Source organism: Glandiceps talaboti, chromosome 17 (assembly GCF_964340395.1).
Source record: "Glandiceps talaboti chromosome 17, keGlaTala1.1, whole genome shotgun sequence".
Classification (NCBI taxonomy): Eukaryota; Metazoa; Hemichordata; class Enteropneusta; family Spengelidae; genus Glandiceps; species Glandiceps talaboti.
The window spans coordinates 22,421,782-22,433,552 of record NC_135565.1 but is presented as its reverse complement, the minus strand read 5'-3'; the positions used below and the strand labels follow the sequence as shown (position 1 = coordinate 22,433,552).

Below are 11,771 nucleotides of genomic sequence, written 5' to 3'. Positions count from 1 at the left end.
ACTTTAGGAACTTTCCGTAAGGGTTAAAACACTATAGATATCAATTTCTGATTGAAGGTATGTGAAGAACATCTTAAGTTTGTTTTTTTAATAATAGTATAAATATATTAATATCATATATCCTTCTATCACTATCATAAAATGATAAACATAATTTTTTTTATTAATCTCTTACTGTATATAAAGACTTTCTAAAGATATAATAAATGTTAATGCAAAGTGAAATCATGTAGCTATGACTGTAATGTTTAGAATAATAATTCAGATGAACTATTGCAGCTTAAAAGACTTAAATCATCTCAAGGTCATCGGGTTGAACTTTTATATAAATTTGGTTGTGAAACCCATACCCATCATGCAATAAAAGTATCTTAATTGTTATCCAACCCCAAAAAATGTTATTTTCTTGCTCAGTGTATACTGTATAGATAATAAGTTATGCACTCAGAGCATTTATTTTATGTTTCATATTTCAGCTGAATCACTCGGCCGTCTTAAATGACAACACATAATTATAGTTCAATGAGACAGACTTGTTCAATGGCAATTGGACAGCTCACAGACATATAGCAACAGAATTAGTCTGAATATTTCAGTCGATATATACAATGTAACAAATCAATACCCTGAGTTTGGAGCTATTAATATCATTTTCGTTCCATTTCTTTATGTTTATCTCGTCAACTGTTGATAAAATACGGCTGAATGATGTCATTACCATGATAACATTTACTAATTGTCATTTCAAATTTTTGTTTATTTATATTTGTCTAAGAATCATAATGACTCATTAAACATGGTTAAAACAAAACACAATGTTTAAATTAAACTCATCTCTTCTTTGTGAGCATTTCACTAAAGTAGCGCGAGTGAAAATGTAAAGATACCCTAAACTACACCGAACATCAAATAGATTTAATCTGGTGAATGCACCAGTGAAAGGTGTTTTCACCTCATATTAATAATTTCATAATCCCCGAATTTCATGTACATTATTGTTAAGTTTTGTGATCCTGTGAGGTAAGCACTCCTTGCAAGACAGCACCCTCTATGGAATTAATAAAATGACCTACGGGGTCACTTTTTATACTTATTGAATTATAGTAAGTGAATTATTGAAATATTTTATCAATTGAACATTTTGCATTTTTTTTTGCAGATGAGCTGTTGCCATTATAAAACAATCTCACCATAGTACTATATATTTGGAGCAAATGTGGTCTATTCTAGTTTTCTATGTCTGTAAGAGAGACTTACAAATGTAACTACACTAACAGAAGTGGGATGACTGCAGAGACCAGTGATGTCACATGCAACCATCCCATTGACACCAACACAATCATCAGGTTTTGAAAGGGTTCACTTGTAAACTTTTCACTCCATTCAACTATTTATGAGATGAATTGAAGTAGTTTTGTATACCTATTATAAACATTTCTATTCACACAATTATAACTCGATAGTGTATACATCCTAATTCAACGATGTAATGACATAGATGTACAGTATAGCCTTAAATTGAAAGATTTAATGCAGGATACTGATTATCAGAAAATTTGTTCACCTGACTTTAAAATCTGTATAAAAAATGTTCTGATTGTAATAAATAGCCAGGGATTCAATCCCAGCTATTGTCTTAAAACTACACAGTTTTTATACGGCAACATTTCTACGGCAACGTTTGACCAACGTAACTGTATAGAGGCTATGGTTGAATTGACTACTATTCAGCAGATTTAGAAACCAGTGTCTCAAACTATTATTATTATTAGTTTTCATTGCATCAGCAGAAAAACTGCACTCTGGCTTGTGAGAATATCCCAGGTTAGTAGCATTTTTAGTGTTAATATCTTATCAGTGAAGTCATAAGAATTACATACAGTCAAGCATGTGGTCATTGTTTTCTGCAGCTCTGCCAGAGAGCTGTTGTTAATTCACACCTGAAAATGTAATCCAATTCAAAACTGGGTCTATAACTCTTCATGATTGAATTCTAGGATTGTGACGTAACTCATGAATACATTTTATTACACCTATCACACAATAATATGCATTTTAGCATTTTACTTTATGTCAGTTATCATCATTAACACTCACAAAACGTAAGGTAGTTTTAAAATGACTCCAAGCTTTTAAAATTGCTCTTACATTAACATGGCATATCTAAAAGACAGTAACTTGGTCTTAAAGACAGTAACTCAGTAACTTAGTCTTAAAGACAATAACTTAGTCTTAAAGATAGGCTGTGTTTGGCTGTCAACATGAATCGGCCAACACCTTAAGGATTATTTTAAATTGAGACAATATATCTCACAGTCATGAATATCAAGTAAGAAACTTACGTTCAATTCTTGTTGTATAATTATCCTTATCATGTTACCATGGTAACTTTGAGATGTGTCTCTCACAAATTTTATTAAGGAAGCCTTTTGGTAAATTAGGGAGTCACTGGTTTTGAAATAATTAAAATAGTAATTTTGTTTATAATATACAAAAATAATAATATTTTTGGGGTAAAAAACCCTAGATTTGGATATTTTTGATGTTATCCATGTATACATAACAGTGGAAGGTATTTGTATTGTATTCACCTTTGGCTGGACATACATAAATCAACTGTTTTGGTAGTATTCTGGTTTCTATAAACTAAAAACATTTATGTTTGGTGATTTTTTTCTATAAGTGGTATGATGACTTGATGAATATATAAAGCACATACAACAAAAGACATCAGAGAAAATTAGACTGAGTTAGACGAACAGAATCAAAGTTGTAAGAATTTCATTGACTTATTTATATATGCACATTCCTTAAAGCTCAAATATTGCATATTCTATTTCATTTTTAGCCATATGAAATATCAATTTACAGATTAATAAATGTCATGAGATAGTAACAGGTATTGTGTATAAAAGAACTACTTAAAACTCATCTGGTGATGTAGGTATCTAAGAGTCTTTTCTTGGTTTTTGAGACCTCTTTCTCAGATCATAGTTTCCATTAATGACATGATTTGTCTGACCATTTGTCTCGTCAGCTTTCCTCTGTTTCTTGGGAGCTAAATATGTCTTCTTGAAGAAGTTACCAAAGAGTACAATATGTGAGAAAACGTAGACAACCAAGGCATATAAATATCCCCTTGGATAACCACAGTCGAAGTAAAGTCCCAACGAAGTGTGTACAATAATTGAAATAAATTGTGCCTGGAAATAAAAATAAAACAGAAAGTTTGTTTAATCCATGGACTGAAAAAATGTATTCTTTATTCGAAATTATACCAACATTTTGGTCTCACACAAGAGACTTTCTTTAGGAATAGACTATAAAAAACAAAACTGTAAAAAGAGCACAATGCCTACCAGTTGGAGCATGTATACTTGCTCCGGCATACCTGCTCCAACCGGTAGACATCGTGCACTTTTTAGTTTTTTTTATAGTTTGTCTCTGAAGAAGGTCTCTTGTGTGAGACCAAAACATCGGTGTAATTTCTAATAAAGAATATATTTTCTCAAAAACTGTAGCTTGCTCTCTTTCATACCCACTACCATATTTCCCTCAAGTCTTGTTTCTGTATACAACAACCTGTGTACCCTCTAAGCCAATTTGATGTGCCACTAATGCACACAATTTCTAGTGACGCACCAAACTTTGGTGTTCCCCTATCTCTTACTATGTGGTGACTCACAAGAAATCCCAGTTTTTCTCATTTTGATTCACAACAACACTGCCAACAACTGGTGTTCATCTGTAGTTGCACTCATGCTTACAAACCAATCAATACTATTTTTCCTGTGTATAACAACCTGATGACAGTTGACAGTAAAAGTGGTATACTTCAAGTTTTAGCACAAGTGTTTGTGGTGTTCTCTGCAGCCATACTTTCACAACCACTATCAAGTAAAAGTGCAGCAAGGAAACACTGAAAGCGCAATTGCAAATAATTCTCTCATATTTCAATCATATTACCTACAAAATTTTAATCTATATATTGTATAATTGTGCTTACATGCTAACAAATTCCAACAATTGCATGATATACATAAACTTTACTAGAAAATTTCTGAAATTGTGCACTATATGTAAATGTGACAAGAGGTGCAGAAATTGAAAGAAACTCACCAGTTGCATTGAAGTAAGGTATTTTTTCCACCACAAGTATTTTTGAATTCTTGGCCCAAAAGCAGCCAGTAGATAGTAAGAATACATTACTGCGTGTATAAAACTGTTAATCATCGCAGAAAAGAAAGCTGTTGAGATATCAAATATTCATAGCTATAATTATAGTCTGTGAGGTAAGTCGTGACGGGGCGCCCTCACACATCGTTTCACCCCTGCAGTCGGTAAGGGTGAAGCGACACAATGTATCTTACAGTGTAAGGTATACATAACTGAGAAGAAATTTGTTGAAATATATATTCATGTTTAGCCTGTACTGGTTCAAAAATATCATCTTGCATGATATATTAATCGATCAATTTTCTAAAATGCATTAAGTGAGTTATTATCATAATTTTGAATTCAACAAAATATCATGTCTGAGAATTGACTGTTGTAAGTCAATTAACATATTTTCCTCAGAAATGACTCAAGTCTACAGACTATACTGAAAATGACATCAAAATTTAATGTACTCTTTATAGATACATGATATAAATGGAAGAATCCTTAAAAAAACATAACATATTATATTAATTATATGGAAAATTAAAAATTGACAATTTACTTTTAAATTAGTGAAACTGTAAATCAACATTTTACTACTTCCAAGATGATTGATGAATGATTGACAGGGAAAATAAGGACTACAAAATTATGACAATTAATATACAGCATAATTCAGAATTCTAAATTAAAGTATACAATATGTGTTTTTAATGAGGGTGAATGCTCATTGTGTCCACCTGGTACCCATCTAACACCTATCCACCATAACATTGGCATTGTTGAATGGTGATAAACATGTAAAAATACTCATTCTGTCCACCTGGTACACATCTAATACCTATCCACCATAACATTGGCATTGTTGAATAATATATAATGATAATAATAATATGATTTATTTCCCAATATTTAAACATACAATATGCAAGGAAACAATGCAATTACATGATAACGGGAAAGAGGAGATTGGAAGTAGTTATCTAGTAACTAATCAAGTCCATCCCCTTTAAATACATACAGTGTACTTAATCAAACAAAATACAATAGTCTGGGCTTATGTTCAAAAAACATACAGCTACAACATATAATGTATACAAGGAAGAAAAATAACTCACTATTAACTAATTATTGTTTACAAGAAAAACTATACACATGCAAATAGTTTTTGTATTCTCGTTTGAATTTGAACCTGTATTGAATATTTCTTATATCCAGTGGTATACTATTCCGCAGTTTTGAGCCTGCATCCTTCACGGTAAATTGTCCTGTCCTACATGTATGTTTAGTTTTTGGGATACACAAGTCATTCCTAATACTTTGTCGAGTTGTGTATGCGTGGTTAACCGGAATAAAAAAGTCTTCGAAAACTTAGGGTGTATTCCTATGAAGTACATCATATACAAATATTGCTAACTGTAATTTATGTTGCTGGTAAATGTTTAAAATACCTAGAGTTTCTTGAATAATGGTTCTGTTGGTGCAGTACAGTCACTATATGTGATAATACGCATGATACGTTTTTGAATTAGAAAAAGGTCATTTAAATATGTGGTGTATGTACTACTTCAAGCCCCTAGATAATGTGTGGGTGAACAAGAGTATTATAAAGCATGACTAAGACTTGCTGTGGTAAGACAGCTCGAAGTCGTTGTCCCAAAATGGAGCCCTGGGGGACACAATGGTGATAAACATGTAAATGAATGGTGATAAACATGTAAAAATACTCACTCTGTCCACCTGCTACCCATCTAACACCTATCCACCATAACATTGGCATTGTTGAATGGTGATAAACATGCAAAAATGACAGCTGAGTATTCTTCTTCCGTAAAATGAAAATGAACTGGAAAAATTAACAAACAAACAAAACATTACACAGTAAAAACACACTAAATAAAATAATATATGCATAAATTCACATGCCTGTGAACAGTCATTTTTTTGGAATTTGTATTTGAATATATACCAAGTTGGCATTGAAAAATCCTTGTAAATCAAAATATTCAATATTACAATTTTTACTATTTCCTCATTTGTAATTTTTTTAAAAAGCATTTTGCACAAGCACTCTTGATCAATATCATTGACTTTTGCAAAAGTTAGTAACACTGAAAACAGAGACTGCATGCTGCTGTATATAATAGAGAACTACTTGGTACTGGTTTTATAATTTTGATAGAATACTGCCCTCTAGTGGCAAAGAAGCTAAATAATCAATGATTGAAAATCTGTTGCATAAACTGTACACTCTGATTTGTCTAGTAATTTGAATTGAATCAGTTTGCTATATTCTGGTTACCTACTTTGCAGTCATATTTTAAAGAACAAGGAGATACCCAATATAAGGAAAAGTGCATGAAGCAGTGATCAAAATTCAGTCTGAAACACTGGGTTCCTAAAAATTATGTTATCAATTGGAAAAATGACTACTAGAGTATTTTTACTGGTATAGATTACAACTACTTTATTTGTGCAACACACAGAAATAAAATTCTCTCATAGAAGCCTATGTAGACTCTCTTACAGCCCTCGGGAGCTTCGCTTTACTAAAATTAAAGCTAAACGAATTATTTTGTATGTACCGATGCCAGCTAATTAACCGTACTCGAATATCCTTGTACTGTGCGCCCTCATCGACCATGATAGAGATAACCATTCGTTGACGTGTGACTGCGACGCTCCGTGTTATCGCGAAGCCTCGGACTTCGCGAAAATACGGAGTGTCGCAGTCACACGTCAACAAACATATATCTCTATGTGGTCGATGAGGGCACACAGTACAAGGTTGTTCGAGTACGATGGAGTACGTTATGTAGATGGTATCGGTACATACAAAATAATTCATTTAGCATCGATTTTAGTAAAGCGAAGTTCCGAGGACTGTGAGAGAGTCTAAAGCCTATGCTACTCAACTATAATAACCCTGACTTCCATTACTGGGACAAGCCATTAGCCAAGCAAGTGGACTTGTTATCAAAGAGTACCAATATTTACACATGTGATGATGGGCTCTTACATAACACAAGTAAACAGCTGTAAAAGTGTAGTTCACAGCGTAAGATCATTTCTAAGGAGTGAGTCAATTGAGGCAAACCTTATCTCCGTCTTATATCAGTTGTTATCAATTTATTAGGCTATTATAAGTAACGCTACAAACAGCTTTAGAGATGCAAACAACTTTTATGACACCCGTTTTCACCAGGCAAGCCCGCGGGTTTGTTGCACTTGGACCGCTAATGGTTTGTGACTGTCGTGTTATCTAAGAGCTGGTGCCGAACAGCACACCTAGAGGCCAAACTATAGAATCTTTTGTTTTTATGTTAATTGTGTAAGAACAGCTATGTCAGTATGATAAACTAGGAACTTACTGTATCCATGAATTCTATAATCTTTGACAAGTAGAATAACCAGGTTGCATTCGCTAGCTGCAAAATATGAAATATATTAATGTCAGATTTCAATAAAATACTTTCAAAACTTTAATCGTGTTCATACTGAGGTATAACTGAGAAAATCTGACTGAAATTTTGACTCCTCAGAGAAATTAAATGAAATTCTCAGTACTTGAAATAGAATATTACTGCTGACACACATCATAAAAATAATGAACATTCGATTTCTTGATCGATGCCATAACTTCCACTCTACCACACTTCACATACATTACTATAGGCATGCATAAGAAGTCAAGCATCTTGTTCTATTTTGAACCTCTAGCATGAGGTAAAATGCTATTACAGGTACTGAGAATAAGTCAACCTTCTTGTTCTATTTTGAACCTCTAGCATGAGGTAAAATGCTATTACACGTACTGAGAATAAGTTAACCTTCTTGTTCTATTTTGACCCTCTAGCATGAGGTAAAATGCTATTACACGTACTGAGAATAAGTCAACCTTCTTGTTCTATTTTGAACCTCTAGCATGAGGTAAAATGCTATTGCTATCACGCAGCCATTGACCACTGACTTGTCACGTGACCACTGACCACTGACTTATCACACAGCCACTGACCACTGACTTGTCACACGACCACTGACCACAGACTTGTCACACGACCACTGACCACAGACTTGTCACATAACCACTGACCACTGACTGATCACACAGCCACTGACCACTGACTTGTCACACGGCCACTGCAATCACATGGCCACTGACCACTGACTTGTCACACAGCCACTGACCACTGACTTGTCACACGGCCACTGACCACTGACTTGTCACACGGCCACTGACCACTAACTTGTCACACGGCCACTGACAACTGAATTGTCACATGGCCACTGACCACTGACTTGTCACACGGCCACTGATCACATGACCACTGACAACTGACTTGTCAATTTTTGGAATGTTTAAAAAGAAAAGAGATAGTGATATACTTACTCTTAAGGCAATTGGGTCATCACTATAATCAACACTCTGACAGGCCCAACTAAAACTTGGTCTAGGCCAGACTGATATAAGAAACTGTGGGAATAAAAACAAATAAGTTGAGAAGTTTAGGCATTTCTACAGTAATTGTGTCCAAAAATTAACAGCTGAAGTTTCTTACTAGCTTCCCGTCTCTATAGCCTAGATTTGTCAAAGGAGTCACTTCGTGAATTCAAACTGAGTGATATGACATGAACTCAAAATAGCAAAATAATTAACATAAAACAAAAATGTTAAATTAAAAAAACTGCATGCGCATACTATACTAGTGGTATTTGCACTGTAGTGCAATACTGAAAACTTTACTGTATATCTGCATGCAAATGATATGCAAATGAGGACACTGTTGTTCTTTGCACACAAAATCACACTATAGGATTTTTATGATTTTCACGGAAATTTGCCGTTTCAGATATATGATAACAGAACTCTATGCCACGCAAATTCCAGTGTGGATACTCAGGGGTATTTGCGCTCGTGCTTTCAGTGTTTTCTGTTGCACTTTTACTCACTACGCTTGCTAATACCCCGAGTACACCACACTTGCACTCACTATGCTTGCTAATACCCCGAGTGCGCCACACTTGCACTCACATGTTATAGGGTTCTGTTATATTCTGTACTGAGAGGATTAGGAAACCCTTATTATGCCATTGACTGTGTATATCTACAATATGCCATTTACTGTGCTTATTTCATATATTATTTTGACAAACAAAAATTATTAAAATGTAGGAAAATGTACAGTTACATTGGCTTTAACAGCAAACTCTTAACGTTCAACTTACCTCTGAAAAAATATATGTAGAAATCATAACAAGAACAGCATTGTAACCTATCATGAATTTTCTTAACTCAAAAGGTTTTCTGTTTTCCATAAATTTAGGTCCCTTCCATACTATAAAGAGATATAAAGCTGCAAGACCATAGGTAACATACGGTGTTGGCATTAAAAACCAGTCTTTAGTTCTTGGATCTAAAATCAAATAAAAGATTCAATAAATAATTTGCAGTCATGACGGATTCTTTGCATTAGCAGTTCAAGTGAAACTTTCCCGACTTGGTGAGCCAGCAAGTCGGGTGTCATAAAAATTGTTTGCATCTCTAAAGCTATTTGCAATGTCACTGATAATGGATCAGTAAAACTGATAACAACTGATATGACATTAAGAGCTTCACACTTAGATATTGAGGTTAGCTTTGCCTGATGTGTTATGTAATAGTGCTTTATCACATTTGTCATCCTTAGCTAATGGCTTGATTCTGTAATGTCATGATGGTACGAGTGGCCATCTTGGAATCTGCAGGTTTCAGGTCCAAGCCTTGCCACTTTTCGTTGTCTCTGACTGGGTAAAGTCCTTTGGTATGATTTGAACCATGACTGTACCACAGTCAAACCAGCTATATAGATGGGGACCTTTTAGGATAGAGATTGCAATGTGAAGGACCTTATCCTATGTGTACCCTAGTCAACCCAGCTGTATAATTGGGAACCTGATAGGATAGAGATTGCAATGTGAAGGACCTTATCCTATGTGTACCCTAGTCAACCCAGCTGTATAATTGGGAACCTGATAGGATAGAGATTGCAATGTGAAGGACCTTATCCTATGTGTACCCTAGTCAACCCAGCTGTATAATTGGGAACCTGATAGGATAGAGATTGCAATGTGAAGGACCTTATCCCATGTGTACCCTAGTCAACCCAGCTGTATAATTGGGAACCTGGTAGGATAGAGATTGCAATGTGAAGGACCTTATCCTATGTGTACCCTAGTCAACCCAGCTGTATAATTGGGAACCTGATAGGATAGAGATTGCAATGTGAATGCTTTACTCCTATGCATTTGTAGAGGCTCCAATGGATTGCATGCTACCCAGGGAGTTGAAGTGTATAAAGTTTGTATGCTACCCAGGGAGTTGAAGTGTATAAAGTTTGTATGCTACCCAGGGAGTTGAAGTGTATAAAGATTGTATGCTACCCAGGGAGTTGAAATGTATAAAGTTTGTCCTGCTATTCATTCAACAGTAAAGATACTATGTACAGGGTTCTACAGACTTATCAAAAAGTGAAATGTTAAAAATGAACTACAAGAATTCAAAGTTTATTTTAAAAGTATACATTTGATGATTATAAATCAATACATACCTGCTTTGCCCTCTGCCCAATCTATAAACTCCCTTGTTCTTTCAGCAAGTCCCGTCATCTTGCTGATCTCTGTGATGTTTCAAAACCTGAAAAGACATGACAATGAAGTCTTAAAAGACAATCTCACAATGTCACACAAGCTCAATAAACGAACTTCATTCATTAGCCCAAAAAACCTGGGTGTTTATGACCCAAATGTGTATACAATGAGTTAAAGACCTTGACCCAGACAAAGCCTGACCCTATAAAAAAAAAGACAGCACTGAACAACAACATAAGCTTAAGGTAATTCAGTGATATGTGGTCAATCTTATTATGGTTCAATTGTTCATATGTTGCTGTTGTTACATTGTTATGGTAAACATATTGGCACATGGACAGGGCAGAATAAAAGAAATCATGAGACATACAACAAGTTTGTACCCCATCAAAATCTCTTTGATTTGAAAGGGTAAAAAATAATCAAAAGTTACTTAGTGTGCATGTTGAAACTTGTATTGTGATATAGTATGAGTTATAGCGACATTAAATTGACATGAGTCTCAACAATTTTGTCAATTTTGTGTTTGTTTTACTCCAAATAGAATATAACATGTTATTTTACTAACTGATGCACATAAAATCATTATTATTAATAACTATGAGATCTGTCAAACTCAAAATAACTGATTCAAGGACATAATTTTGTGGCAAACCTAATATTACATTGCTGTATTAACACAAGATGGCAGTCAAGAAAACACACATGCATATAATTCTCGCTACCTGCAATACAATTCTACACATCACTGTGGAGTCAAATGGAACGAAGTCGCATGACAACGTGTTCTAATGTCGACAACTACACTTCCGGTCGGCTATGCTTATACACAGGAATGTTTCTTTCCCATTTTCAGTTGTAGACATCTCTTGTAATTTTGCTCTGGAAAGATACTGTACATATTTAAATTTCCCACCTCCATAATTATATGAGTTTAAAACTTGCGTTTATCTTATTTCTTACAAATTAAACTGTTTGGAAGA

At 34.4% G+C, this 11,771-nt stretch overlaps 1 protein-coding gene across 1 annotated transcript; it reads right to left on the bottom strand.

Moving 5' to 3' along the window:
- Positions 1-2,948: 2,948 nt before the first annotated feature.
- On the bottom strand, positions 2,949-10,806 carry LOC144448689 (very long chain fatty acid elongase 4-like). Its single transcript, XM_078138977.1, has 7 exons — positions 10,749-10,806; positions 9,388-9,575; positions 8,552-8,635; positions 7,533-7,589; positions 5,893-6,007; positions 4,120-4,247; positions 2,949-3,203 (listed from the first exon to the last, which is right to left on the bottom strand). The coding sequence occupies exons 1-7, from the start codon at positions 10,804-10,806 to the stop codon at positions 2,949-2,951; spliced, it is 885 nt and encodes a 294-aa protein (XP_077995103.1).
- Positions 10,807-11,771: the final 965 nt, after the last annotated feature.

Coding starts and splice junctions, on each gene's coding strand:
- LOC144448689 (XM_078138977.1), bottom strand. CDS start 10,806: ATGACGGGACTTGCTGAAAGAACAAGGGAGTTTATAGATTGGGCAGAG. Junction 7,590..8,551: donor ATGACCCAATTGCCTTAAGA/GTAAGTATATCA, acceptor CATATTTTGCAG/CTAGCGAATGCAACCTGGTT. Junction 4,248..5,892: donor ATGGGTAGCAGGTGGACAGA/GTGAGTATTTTT, acceptor ATATCTCAACAG/CTTTCTTTTCTGCGATGATT.